The sequence below is a fragment of the Perca fluviatilis genome, chromosome 16 (assembly GCF_010015445.1).
Source record: "Perca fluviatilis chromosome 16, GENO_Pfluv_1.0, whole genome shotgun sequence".
In the NCBI taxonomy this organism is placed as follows: Eukaryota; Metazoa; Chordata; class Actinopteri; order Perciformes; family Percidae; genus Perca; species Perca fluviatilis.
In genome coordinates this window covers 19,644,529-19,658,983 of record NC_053127.1, presented here as the reverse complement: position 1 = coordinate 19,658,983, position 14,455 = coordinate 19,644,529, and the positions used below count along the sequence as shown (strand labels likewise).

The window sequence follows — 14,455 nt, the reverse complement described above, 5'->3', positions numbered from 1 at the left end:
AAGCTAGGTCATCTTGTTGAAAAGGTTATTCACTAGCTCGTCCTGCTACACCAGAAGACAAAAGGACAATCCACTTGCCTAAAAATACTGTACACAAAAACAAATTAGGAGACAAACCAAATAAAGGAATGCAGCACCGTTTAGCTGACACTTATCATGGGAAATAAAAACAGTAGGCTAAGACATCACCAAGACTAATTAGCTAAACATGAATGAATTAAAAGTAAACGTAACTCTCAAATATATTTACGTCAGCATTTTATTTATGAGTAACGTGATACATTTTAGAATTAAGTATGAAGAAGTTACTAAAAGATGATGGAATAGAAAGGGGCAGCGCGCGCACACATAAAAATACATGTCTGTACAACTAAAATTTAAGAAAGGTATGATAGGTATATCTTCAAATGATGTGCAATAAAGTTACAGCCTGCAGTCAAAGAAGACAAACATTCTGGGTCAACTTACATTTATTTTTGCATACATACAACATAAACGGCTTCATACATAAATGTGCCGAACCCGAATGGCAGCTTCATGTTTTCTCTTTAATACATACAGAATATGTTCAACAACACAGGCTCTTTATTTACTATGGATTATAGCCATAAAAAGGGACACCAACCTCACAAAAGGAGCAATTTGTTTCCTATAAAACCTCATCTTGAACATGACATGACACAAAGCGCTGGTTAGTCCCTTACTGTTTATGCAGATACAGTATCTACTGCACACAGTTGGATAACACAATAAATGCATTTTAGAGATGACATCCACATGCAAGCAAATGCAACCCGATACACTTGCTTACATAGATACAGTATCTACTGCTTTCAGTGCAATGAACACAGATTATTTGTACTGACTTTACATTGTGTTTAAACAAAGTGCAGAAGCTTTAGTTGGTACTTTCCTGGGTCAAATGTTTTATCCTCCATGCTTTTAAGACCATAAATAATACAACTCATCAGCAGTGAAAGAGAGCAGTAAGGTAGTACAGGGACAAATACAGACACATCACCTCTGACAACACCACACACACCTCATGAATGGTTACAAAACCAGCGAGGCTCAGTAACAATTACTCTCAACTGGAGGATACAGCTATGGATTAGATATCACAGGTGGATCTGCAAACGCTGAGGACAGTTTGACACCCAACACTCAAATCACACTACTGTCTGGAATGTGGGCAATGCTGCGCCTAGGAAGGACACAAACAGTCAACTGGAACTGAGAATCTGGCCACGCATTCAAGCATACAGTGTAGTTGAGTCTGTATATTCAGTCAAGGTGGTGAATAGTCTTCCTTTAGTGTTGCTGTAGGGGAATTCTCACTCATGTGGTGGGTGCTTTGTGAAAAAGTCATTGGTCTTGTATTATCATTTTTCGCATACAGTGAAGCCACTCCACAGCCCTTGGAAGGCCAGAGAGCGGAAATGCAGTTACAGCCATAAGCGTGTGAATACAGTGGCCGTCAGTTCAGAATCTGTAAGCGAATACACTGTGTGCACTTAAAAGAGAAGACTTCCTTAGGGGAAAAGCGCTGATATTCCACTCTTAACTCTGTACACACACACATACACACTCACATCCAAAACACAAACTTTGTCAGACACAACAAGACGATATGCACCTCAAACACAGCACGTTACTTCTCACCACAGTATCAACAATAGATTATTTAGAGTAAATGTTCTTAGAAATTAAAAGCATTACTTTTGTAATTAACAAAATTTGAAGTAAAAAAAAAAAGTGCCCTCTTTATTATTATTATTATTATTATGCATGGCTTGTCTGCTGCCATGTCCACAGACCCAAATCACACCATCTTCGAACTTTGAGTAACCGAAGTATACACACGCCACATTCTTTGAATTTACAATAGTGTGGTTAAATGCTTTGGAGAAATCAAGAAGGATCAAAACACTACAGAGGTGTAAATGTCATCTGTTCAATCCACAGGCTCTCATTTCTATCAGCAAGAATACAAACAAGAGAGAATACAGCCTTTCAGTTCATATCAGTAACATTGTGCAAACCACTGATACGGTCATCACAAATGCACATTTAAGCGAGTAATTTCCATGTTGAAAACGTACATTTATACATAAACACTATGTATAGGTTTCGATATACAGTAGAGCTACAAAATATATTAGGCTAACCGTAACAGACAATTGACAAAGACTGATGGCTGAATAGAAAGTGAACAAAATATCTTACTATCAAGTGGATGGGATGGCATTATAGAGCATCAGTACTGCGGCAGTTTGACGGACTATGACACTGACTAGGACACTGACTCGTGCGGTTCTTTTTCATGCTGTGACGTCAGCATTAAGCAATGACCAGTGCAACATTAAGTACATTCATGATAAAAGCAAGTGCACAATATGACTTTTAAATTTGTCCCCTCAGACACAAAACTTAGAACAAACTATTTTGGGGGCAAATGTAAAACCTGCATTGCATAACCTTCTACTACATGTAAAGTGAGAATGTAGAAGATTACCCTCTACTCTGAGAATTACACGCTGATGTACAGGTTAGTCAAAATGATGAATATGAACCGCAGTGTGTCAGCGAATGTAGCAAATGCCAAGGTAGCACTGAACCTGACAGGCGAATGCATTGTGCTGCACAGCAAAACAGAAAATGTCTGAATATTGCACAGGTGATTAAACAAATGATTTGTGCGTGTAGATGTACTATATATACCTCTATACTGTAGACACAGGCACGTTTGCTGCCATGAATAAAAATAAACATGAAAACGATTCATATATTAAAATAAATGGTCATATCAGAGAACAAGCAGACATCCCTGTGATAAAGGTAGAACACAACTTTAGGCTCATACACCTCTCACGTTGCTGCTCGAGATATAAATCCTTTCCTGCGTTTATACTTCTTAAATACTGTCTCTTTTGTACATACACACACAAACACACATATACACATTTATCATATATCTATACATATCTGGATATGCCCTTTACATATTAAGAGTGATCCTATCTTTCTGTTGACTCCCTAGGGAAGAAGAAGTCATCACTGGGTCCCTCTGGGAGCTTTGGGTTACTGGTTACAGTTCTAGTTGGGATGGGAGGAGGGAGAGTTGGGAACACTGAAGGGGCCGAGGATAACCAGTCGGGCTCGGAGTCAAACACAGAGCGGGAGGGCCGAGTCTGAGTCTGGGACAATAGGGAACCGGAAGGGAAGACGGGGGCTTGTGGTGTTTTAGTTGGAGGTTGAAAATCCAAATCATCATCAAAAGTGACCCAATGCTGGGTCGGTTTGGCTCCTGGAGGAGGTGGCTGGCCACGAAGTGCAGGCAGAATGGAGGAGGTTGGTGCCAAAGGCAAGAAGGAGACAGGAGATGGGGCGAGGGGGAGCAGAGGAGCAGGTGTAGGATTAAAAGTGGATGATGGACCAAACAGGGACATGGTAATTTGTAGCTGGGAGGTGGGTGCAGCAGTAGGGGCTGCTGTTGGAGCAGGGGTGGGGATGAGTGGTTGAGTAAGAACAGACATGTTCCTCTGAATGTTTGGCTTCGGGGCGGTAAGCTGGACGCTGAAGTCCGGGGTGAGGCAGCGGTTCTGCTGATGCGCCAGTGGGCCTGTGAAGGGATTGGTGCTGCTGGGTCGGGCAGGAAGCAAGTCAGTCGGGAGGGGGCCAGGGGACGCACGCAGTGTCTCCTGCGAGCGGCTACGAGACGGAACCGGAGGGGGCGGGAGCAGGGAGGAGGTGAACGGTGATGGGGTGGAGAGTGAGGATGAGGAGGATGAATCAAGTGCCTGCAGGTCTGACAGAGCAGATGACTGGAGGGAGAAGGATGAAGGGAGAGTGCTGGAGGACATCGTAGACACAGGAACAGAGGGGGGAGTACGCAGAGAGGAGCCTCTGGTCAGGGACTGGGTGGTGTGCCAGGAGAATGAGGAAGAGGAGACAAAATCAGAAGTAAGGGTGTCGAAGGGTTCGGGCATCCATTGTGCTTCTCTTTGGATTCCATTCAGGCCATTCGTCTAAGGAGGAACAAAACAAAGAAAATGCCATTCAGCTGTCACAACAAATGCTGTGTGAAAATATAAACAATGGTCTAATGTGTGTTTTACTAACTAATGGTCCATCAGTTAGCTTAGCATAATCTTTAGCTCAGATCAAAGTATAAAGATACCCGTTGGAGCTTTCTTGTAACAAACAGTTATATATTTACAGCCAGTGTTTCTTAGTTGATCCATAATGCCACCATTGGTCAAAACCTCCACAGGGTAACTTTAATCCGGCCAATTTAAATACACGGACTACTGCTGACAACCAATGTATGCATCACAGTCCACATACAATCACCAACTTTAATACAAATGAATGAAATAATGCAAATTAAACAAAATGTCAAATCAAATTATAAGGTCATTGCATATGTGCTCACTCTCATCACCTGAACCACAGTGAGCAGATATGAAAAGACTAGTGAGGGAGAAATGGCTAACAACAAAACATCACATTTTCATCTGTCATTTTTTCATGTCATTTATGGTTTGATATGTTGACCGACAAAAAGAAGACAAGGACTGCTCCATTTTGTGAGCCTAACACAAGACAATGCCTGGCATTGCAGTGGACTAAAAACATCCAGGTTGAAATAACTTAGGAGGAGACATAAAAAGGAAGGAAAAGTTATTAAGAAATAAGAGAAGAGGAGGTTACTGGGTGTAATGTATGAGAGGTAATAACATCAGAGCAGAGGACTGTTGTGCTATGGAGGATGAGACAAAGAGGTGGTTTAATATAAAGTACCTGTCACCCTGAGGGCTTCTCCAGCTTGTGAGAGAGAGACAAATGTATCAGAGAGACAAAAGCAGGAAGAATGACACGGACAACTAAGCTCATCTTATGTGAGACAAAGGAGTAGAAATAGGCTATTGTCCCAGTCTCCACAACACTCCTCAAAATTTAGCAGAAAATATCTTGTCTAATGACCAGAATTTGAGCAAGAATCTGTAATACATTATTTGACTACATGCAAGCAGAAAAAGCTTAGTGTACTCAAAAGATAATTATAGTAATAGTTAGTGTTCTTTATTCAGTTACTGAAATTCCAATAATTTAATGAAAAGGAAGTTGGCACCAACCTGCGCAGCTGGGGCAGTCTCAGACTTGGCAGCATCAGGTGGCAGAGTGTGAGAGGAGCGGGAGCGTGGTGGGGGTTTAGGGGAGGCTAGACCCTGTGGAAGCCCAGCAGGGGGGGTAGCAGCAGTGGCGGCAGGAGGGGACGCTGCTTTAGGAGCTTGCTGTGGCTGGAGTGGAGGTGGAAATGTGGGCTGCATCGGTGGTGGGAGTTGGGACTGAACTGAAGGGGCAGCTGGTTGGGGCTGCATGGGGGGCTGCATTGCTGGTGGGAGTTGGGACTGAACTGAAGGGGAAGCTGTTTGGGGCTGCATGGGGGGCTGCATTGCTGGTGGGAGTTGGGACTGAACTGAAGGGGAAGCTGTTTGGGGCTGCATGGGTGATGGAACCTGAGGTCTCGCTGCAGGGGGCTCTAAAGGAGGAGGACCTGAGAGAGGAAACAGGACAGAGTTAAGGCTTAATTCACTCTATCACATTAATAACATTCTAGTGTTGATATAATGCCCTCTGTGAAAACACGTCCTTACCCAGAGGCAGGTCAGTAGGTTTGGCCTGGCCACTGGGCACAGGTCGTGGGGCTCCAGGGTGGGTGTCTGGGATGGGCCGAGGGGCCCCAGGATGCACGTCTGGTATGGGTCTGGGTGCTCCAGGGTGAGAGAGAGGTGGTGGGCGAGACTGAGGGGGAATACTGATTACCCCAGCACGAGCAGGGATATTCTGGATGACGAAGAGGTCATAGAGAATAGGGATAAATGAACAAATTGGGTAAAAAAAAACAAAAAAACAATAAAAGATCTCCTTTTGTTGTGGATATTCAGAGTTGTAAACTCACCGGTCTGGGAGCACCTCCAGGTCCAGGAGCTCCCACTGCTACCTGGCCTCGAGCTGAAAAGAGTTTAGAAAGACAAACCAGCTACATTAGCAACAAAAGAAATCTTACTATAATGTGTCTATCGCGTGGACACTGCCCTCTAGGGAGAGATGTAAGGAATAGCAGGATTTTTATCGCGTTTTTATAGCATTTTAGGAAATGGGAGGTTCAAGCAAATGAACGAAAACTAGCAATACATTTTACAAACACTGTAAATCACACAAGTGCACTGCAAACTCACCCCAACCTATGACAGACCAAATTCCCCATGGCTAATTATTAATGACGATGACTCAGTCATTCCTGAGCTGCAGGAGGTCTGGAGGAGAGGCAGGCCTTGTTCTGTAAGCCAACTGCTACTCACACAGCTTGCGAGCACACACATCTTCTTTTGCTATTCTCTTGCTGAACCCCTCTCAGCACCTGCGAACATGTTCCCACGCGACTTAGATGTCTGCTTCTCTGTAATACATCACTGTACAGCCACCAAACATAAGTCAACCCTGCTAACCACTCACACCAGACAGAGGGATTCAGCTAACCACACACATCATACAAATCGGTCAGCTGAAGACAGGCCAAGTCTCCGATTAGGCTTAGCAACCAAACCCTATCCCCCACCCTGGGACGGGCTTAATTTGTGTTGGGGTATAAACACATAACACAGGATTATAATGGACAGACAGGGCTAATCTCAGTCCCATATCACTCCCAGCAAGTACAAGAAAACTCCACACAAAGACGGCCGTTGATGGGGCAAATACAAACCTACATAATTGAGTAACAATCCTTTTATTTAATTAGTACGCTAATGCTAAGTGAGGCTACGTCATGCTATGTGGCACTCACCTGCAGCAGCATCTGGCTGAGGAAGAGCGGGGCTTTTTGGTCCTTTGCAGCACAAAGGAAACCAAACCACATTACTGTTATGCACAAAGTGGAGTACAGGAAGTAGGTGTTACTATTGACAACACTTTACAAGAAGCACTAGGAATAGCGTATGTTGGTAAAAAATGCAGCAGAGCAGTGATGCCTGAGATGGTGTGAGTCGGAATATCTACCTGCCCGAGGAAGATTTTCTTGTAGCCGATCTGACATTAAGACCATTTTATGTCCGGAACCTTTAACTCACGTAATCTCCCCAGCTACGAAAAGAGACTATGACCACCAAATCAATACCTGTTTAGTCCATAATGATAGAGTGTGTACAATTGGGAGGCATCCAGTTTCCTACTATCTGCAGCCATTTCAGTCAGATGGTCGCCTGCAATGTCTGTACTTGTGACTCCTGATAATAATGTAATTGACTGATTAAAGTAGCCTCGTTTTGATACATATTACTCTTGCACAAGTTGTGATATTGACTTCCAGACCTCAATACTAACGTATACAATAAAAAAAAAAAAAAAGGTCTCATGACGGAAAATGCCTGCTCTTCTTTTTTGTTGTTGTTTTTATTAATCCTTAACGCTAAACACTAATTGGTAGGGATGGATTACATTTATAACCACCACTGAATATTAAATGGGGAAGGACACATGTTTTCCTCCGGATAATTTTTTTTTGCATTTAAATAAGCCAATGTATGTATGTATGTATGTATGTATGTATGTATGTATGTATGTATGTATGTATGTATGTATGTATATATATATATATATATATATGTATGTATGTATATATGTATGTATGTATGTATGTATATATATATATATATATATATATATATATATATATATATATATATATATATGTATATGTATGTATGTATGTATGTATGTATGTATGTATGTATGTATGTATGTATGTATGTATGTATGTATGTATATATATATATATATATATATATATATATATATATATATATATATATATATATATATATACACACACACACAGTAGAGGCCAAAAAAAGACATGTTTTCAGTTATTTCACACTTTTTTAAGTACATAATTCCATATTTGTTCATTCATAGTTTTGATGACTTGAGTGAGAATGGACAATGTAAATAGTCATGAAAATAAAAGGAAACGCATTTGAATGAGACTGTGTGTCCAAACTTTTGGCATGTACTGTGTGTGTATATACACGTTTTCAGTGGATGGCGAGCGCGAGACGCCAAAATGGATGCCAATAAGATTCTGAATGGAAAGTTTACTTTTAAAAAGTTGCCAAATGGTTCCATTGACAAGACCAAGATCGTTGTGAACTGAGCTATCACCGCAGCACGTCCAGTCTGAAATACCACTTGATGGCAAAGCACACAGCTGATGCGAATTCTCCGCCCCCTCGTCAAAGCCAGGCGACAAAGCACAAAGCAAGCCGATCCACTTTTTGATAAGAGCATTAAAATGAGAAAAAATAATGCGACAAAAAGAAATCAAGGGACATTTAGAATCGATAAAAATGTGTGATTAATTGCGAGTTAACTATGACATTAATGCGATTAAATATTTTAATCGTTTGACAGCACTAATAAATAATAAAAAAAATATATATATATATATATATATATATATATATATATTTTTTTTTAACAACAGGCTACCAAACACATCTCTCTCACATACACACAAGACTATGAAGGCCCACAAGATATAGAATTGGTTAATGGTAAACTATCAATGCCAAAAAAAAGCATTGACAACTGGATCTAAGTCTACAGGGATCAGATGACATTTAAAGACACACTGCCTGGCCAGTTACCTTCACTGCCTCTCCTACCAGGCCAGTTACCTTCACTGCCTCTCCTACCAGGCCAGTTACCTTCACTGCCTCTCCTACCAAACAGTGGGCTGGGACATTCGCCACAGTCTTAAAGTCAAAGAGGGGAAACGGTATTTCAATATGAAAAAAATACATCATGACTTACCAGCTACTCCTACATTAAATAAATTCAAATAAGGGCAACAATACCTAGGAAACTGTCTAGGTTACACGTTAATAGTACTCACAGATATACCACAGATGAGGGATATTGTTGTAAAGCTAGCCACATTTTCTCTGTAAGAATTTACTTAATCTATGAACTGTTCACCTAAAATCAAGCATGACTCTGCAACCACATGGCCTATTTCCACTTCAAATTTTATTCCGAAATTGATTTGGGTGGATAGTTTTGGCTGAAGCTAAGCCCAAGAACAGCACAGCGGTGTGTACATCCTGTCAGGTGTAGGAGAGGGTTCATGTCATGTTAATGGTTGTGTGAAAAATACACTTTTTTTGTTAAAGCATCATACAATCGTCTGCAAACTAAGACTAAGACAAAACTTGTTCGATGCTGAACTGAAATGGAAAATAGCAGCCACTACTTCAAATGCTATAGCAATGTAAGCACATAAACACATCGTTCCACACTTTACCTCCAGAGTCCTTTCTAACTGGCAGAGGGCTCATGCCTCCTTCAGGAATGAGGCGAAGCAGTGGGATAAAGGTGAACATGTTAACACCTGCCTTAAATATCATTCTGTACCATGCTAAAAAAAAATTATATCCACACTTCCAATGTAGGATTTTATTTGGTTGCTCTGAGGTTACGGACTATACTTCTGTGATTAAAATGTCAGAAAATTAGGCTTTAATTAACTGTAGAGAATAAGGTTAAGGATGATACTTTACCTGAAGGTGGTGGTGGGCGTTGAGGAGGTGCTGGTCTGGCTGGGGGGCCGTGGGGACGAGGGGGAGGCGGGCGTTTGGGCTCTAGAGACATGGGGGCACCAGGCTGGAAGTCAACAGGAGGCCCTGGAAGATAAATAAGCCTACATTAAAATTTATCTGGAAATAAGCATGGCTTAATGCCCTAAATGTAAAAATTATAATAGTATAAATATGTTCTTTTCTTTGACAAACCACACTGGTCAAACGTATATCAAGCCATGAGCCCTATTTCTGAAGTCTTAGTTCTAATCCTACAATTCCTTCCATGTGCACAGCTGTGATTTAGTGTTGACCAAAGAAAAGATAAAGCTAACACTACACACATTTTAATACTGCACCATAAAACATGTTCTTAAAAGGAAGCAAGTAATTTACTAGAAGACACACTGCAAGCCTTCTAACACTAAACATAGATAAATTTATCACACATTACATTTTACCTGTAATTTCTCTCCTCAATGATGATGGGCTTAACTCTGCTTCAGTAAATTACAAACAGAACAGAATTACAGTTTATATTCCAGCAGGCAAAGACTGGAGCCTTAGCTGATTACTGGACTTTACTTTTAGTTTACCGATTCCAGGTGTGTATCATGCTCCACAAATTATATTTACCATGTGATGGTCGGGAGGGTTGTACTCCACGACTAGGCCTGCTGGGGGCGGTAGGTTCTCCATGGGTAGGGGAGGGACAGGGACTACTGCGGGGGGAGGGGAGAGGGGAGGATCCAGGGCCAGAGCCTGCTCCAGGCTGAAGATGCTGGGGAAGGATCTCCTCCACCTCCTCGTCCACATCACCTAGTAAAGGAGACAAGACAAATTCATGTACTTGAAACGGGTAATCTATACAGCCTTCTCTATATCAGTGGCGGCAAAAAACATAAATATAAATTGTCATTCATTTAAAAAATTAGAGGATTGAGGATAAGGATTGGAATTGCTTGGGTGGTCATCCCTCACCTTCCATATCGTAATCATCATCGCCCATGTCCGTGTCCTCAGCCAGCAGGGTGGAGCTGGCCGACGTGGGGATGCTTCCACAGATCCTATCCACGCTCATCTCATCCTCTAGATTCTTGATCCAACCTGGACTCTTCAGACGGATATCCAACATCTTGCCGAGGACCTACAATGTCACAAAAATACATACAAGAGAGAAGTAGATATTGGTTCCCAGGTATACAATTGAGGAAAAAGTGCTTGTGCACAGTGGTGATTAAAACTATGATTGACTAAGGTTAAACAATAGAGATGGAAACATTTAACGCATTTTATATTATTAATGTTAAGACTTATGGCTAGAGCTTAGAAGCAATTAATATAATCAGCGACGACTTACAGTGGAGGCGCTGAGAGACAGAGCAGCAAGAGCAGAGTAACCTTCCAGGAAAGTCACCCACATCTTCTCCTCAACAAACCTGCATAAACAAGGACACTGTCAATGCAGTCTCACTGTCTGCAGGTGATACATGTCTGTCTGGGTGCGGCGGGGTGTCAGGCTCACCTGATGAGGATGACCTCTCCAAAATGAGCAAACTTGTCCAGCAGCTCGTCTATGAGCGCATCGTCAAAGTAGTCGTCAGGGCCGGAGGAGCAGAGGGACACCAGGATGGTGCCGTCTGGAGGCCCCTGCAGGGCAATGACGTCTTTGTAGACCTGGTGCCGCGCGTCCGGGTCGACCTCCAGGATGTCCACATCTATTATCGACACCACGGGCCTAAAGAAAGATAGGAGACCTTGAGGACGGTGATATTTGACTAAAGACAAACACCATATATTTGTTTTCACCATTGTTATGGTATATTTCACAGTCTATGTGATTAGTCATTTCCACTTGACAACACAGATGTGACATGAGATGGAAATGCAGCAATTTATATTGCTATAGGTGAAACTTCAATATCATCAATTCGCTCCACTATGTATCTTGTTAATTACCTGTGGTCTGAGGTCTTAAGCTCAGCCCTGCCATAGTACTTCAAAGTCCCAGGGCTCCAGGGATTGTCTGGATCGTCCTCATTGTCCCTAGAAGTAGAACCTGCCCCTACTACATTCATCTCCTCAGCTGCAAAACATGCACAAATGCAATAATAAGACTAAAACCATATTTTTGCCAGTGCTGTAATGTTGTCTTCAGTCACAATGTCTGAGATAGAAGGGAAGAAGATGATTTGGGTTAGTTAGACTTCTCTGAAGTGGCTCTGCATCTTACCTGTTTTGCTAAAGTTCCACTTCCTCCTCTTCCAGAGTATGCGGTCAGTCCAGGCTGGTGTGCGGCACTTCTCACTGGTGTCATAATCTTCTGAGAAGAGGTCATACTTATAGGTGGGAGCAAAATCTATCTTCCCCTCGATAAAACCTCGGAAAACCTGTTGAAGAGGTCTTCGCATTAGTACATGCAATTCCTTTTGAGAGGAAGTAAAAGTTATCAGTGCTGTAAACATGCACGTGTGCTGTAGGTCATACCAAACCAGCATTCTTCTGGTCCAACAACTGGTCCCCAGCTGTCAAGGCATCCCAGTTCTGCTGTTTGATTAGCTCTTTCACTTCCTCATTGGGCAGACTGATTCGATAATTAAAGTCTCCACACCAGAAAACGTAGTCATGCGAGTACAGCAGACGACCCTGGCAGGGACAAGAGAGATGCGGTTATTTTTACGTTATGCAAAAACGTGTTTGTAAAAATGCTTGTTAATACCATGGGGAAGGTGAGTCTGCGCGTGATCTCATTGTAGTCGTCGTTCCTCTCCTTGACCTGTGACTGGCCAGCAGCAAAGTGGGAGCAGACGAAGCAGATGCTGGTGGTGTGGAAGAGCAGGCGGATGGCTACACCTCCTTTATTGCCTGTAGCCCCACCCATACCAGTTTTTACAGTATCTACAGCAACATCCCTGCAAAACGTATTGAATAACAAGTTTACATTTGTTACAATAACTGTGATTTACAGTATAACTATATAAGACTCTTTCGTGATAATGGGTCCAGTTCATACCTGATGAAGGGTGCGTGCTGTGGGCGGATGAAAACAAACAGACAAACTCCGACCAGCTGCTCTGAAGCAAGCAGCACATACTTGTGGTCCCGCGATATGTTTTTTTGGAGCTCAGCTGCCCATAGTTTCTGGTTTGTAGTGCTGAGACAAAAACAGAAAGATGTGCAGTAAAAAATATATACCACCCAGACAAGCCAGAAACATAAAGTGAGTGAGAGGACAATTAACATTTTATTATATGTTAAATTTTAAGATGACAAAATCCACTTAGTTCCTCCTCAAGATATACTGTATAGCCCAGTGTTTCTCAACGGGGGCGGTACCGCCCCCCAGGGGGTGTTCAGAAGATGATGGGGGGCGTTGGAAGCAATATTTTGGAAAGGGGGGCATTGAGGTGCCCTTGGGGGGCGTTTGTTTGAAAGCTAGTTTAAACCAAAGATTCACAATAACAATACATGTTTACACTTAAACTACTAATAAAATCAGTGGTCTACAACATTAAAAGCTGCCAGTTTACAGCACTGCGACTGGATGAGACAGTGTATCAGTGTATCATAACTCTTCTGAGCTTCTGTCAGCTTAGTTTGGCGCAGCTCTGTGCTGCCTTCATGGAAACGGGACGTCAGAGGTAATCTTAAATGAACTCTGTAGCCTAGCCTACTACGTGAAGCTGCGTTCAGATAAAAAAAAAGAAAAGCAATCGCCGTGACGTCGTGTTGTATTCTTTAACCCCCAAATGTAGCACAAGTAGACTTTATATTTCACAGTAACCGTTTTTCGTCAGATCGTTTATAGAACACAACGTTTCCTACTGCTCCTGAAGGCAGCTTCATTTCACAGAGAAAGAGAGAAAGAAAAGAGACGTGCGAGAGACATCGACTGTGCTTTGTTGTTTCGCAAACATTTAGCTGGTTCACAAACTCCCGGCCAGTTCAGAGCTACTCCCGGCCAGTTCAGAGCTTGTGTTTGGGGTTTTAAAACTTTCTTATGGAAGCGATACAGGCATTCATGTCACTGTTTACTGTACGGGACTCTCACACCTCCACAAAACACACCGCGATATGGGGGTGCGTTTCTCCAAACGTTTTTTTCTGCTATTTACTCGCAAGACAGGCGATAGCAAACCTATACTCCTCTAACCTAGACTCTTCTAAGCATCAAAAAACAGCTCTCACTAACTTTCAAAGGTTGTAAAATTATTTAAATTCGGCAGTAGGTGTCGTTCTTCAAGTCGTTTGTCATCACCAAAATACTGTGTGTGTGTGTGTGTGTGTGTGTGTGTGTGTGTGTGTGTGTGTGTAATCCTTCTCCTTTTACCCCTTGATAAGTGCCAGCTTGTTTTCCGTTGGATTCGATTATAGATTTAGATTTGAATGAAAAATAGATTTGAATGTTAAATTGCTAGCTGTTTCTGATTGGCTACTGTTAGTGTTTGTATTGTAATAATAATAATAATAATAATAATACATTTTATTTAAAGCGCCTTTCATGACACCCAAGGTCACGTCACAAACAAAAAAGGACATTCAAATTATAGTCATCTTATGAAGGTGCTGAGGTTCACACCAGGGACATGCAGCAGGCCTTTTGATAATACCTAATTATAGTTTGAATGTTACATATCTAGTCGTTCTGATTGGCTAATGTTATTTAATTTGAATGTCAAATGGTTGCATTTTTAAAAAAACCTGTAAATATATATAATTTCTATTCACATGGCTTTTTGATACCTGGGAAACTAATACATGTGTTGTTTGGCATTCAATGATTTGATTTTTTTGATTATTTTTGATAACAATAG

General features: G+C 41.8%; 1 protein-coding gene across 18 annotated transcripts in view; it reads right to left on the bottom strand.

Annotated features, from left to right (window-relative positions):
• Positions 1 to 452: 452 nt before the first annotated feature.
• Positions 453 to 14,455, bottom strand: part of synj1 (synaptojanin 1) — a 29,546-nt gene continuing 15,543 nt past the window's right edge. For 5 of the 18 annotated variants that reach the window (XM_039776658.1, XM_039776661.1, XM_039776660.1 and 2 more), the window contains 18 exons: positions 12,655 to 12,795; positions 12,361 to 12,553; positions 12,129 to 12,287; positions 11,875 to 12,031; positions 11,601 to 11,727; positions 11,167 to 11,379; positions 11,002 to 11,080; positions 10,623 to 10,788; positions 10,278 to 10,460; positions 10,103 to 10,141; positions 9,624 to 9,746; positions 9,368 to 9,406; positions 8,712 to 8,819; positions 6,854 to 6,895; positions 5,966 to 6,018; positions 5,661 to 5,850; positions 5,139 to 5,560; positions 453 to 4,028 (listed from right to left, as the gene is read on the bottom strand). In XM_039776658.1, coding sequence (XP_039632592.1) covers positions 3,018 to 4,028; positions 5,139 to 5,560; positions 5,661 to 5,850; positions 5,966 to 6,018; positions 6,854 to 6,895; positions 8,712 to 8,819; positions 9,368 to 9,406; positions 9,624 to 9,746; positions 10,103 to 10,141; positions 10,278 to 10,460; positions 10,623 to 10,788; positions 11,002 to 11,080; positions 11,167 to 11,379; positions 11,601 to 11,727; positions 11,875 to 12,031; positions 12,129 to 12,287; positions 12,361 to 12,553; positions 12,655 to 12,795 — 3,445 coding nt within the window. In that variant the 3' untranslated portion in view covers positions 453 to 3,017. Of the gene's footprint in view, positions 4,029 to 4,803; positions 4,828 to 5,138; positions 5,561 to 5,660; positions 5,851 to 5,965; positions 6,019 to 6,853; positions 6,896 to 8,711; positions 8,820 to 9,367; positions 9,407 to 9,623; positions 9,747 to 10,102; positions 10,142 to 10,277; positions 10,461 to 10,622; positions 10,789 to 11,001; positions 11,081 to 11,166; positions 11,380 to 11,600; positions 11,728 to 11,874; positions 12,032 to 12,128; positions 12,288 to 12,360; positions 12,554 to 12,654; positions 12,796 to 14,455 lie in introns of all 18 variants that reach the window. The other 13 variants (XM_039776663.1, XM_039776669.1, XM_039776672.1 and 10 more) reach the window with 10 other exon arrangements.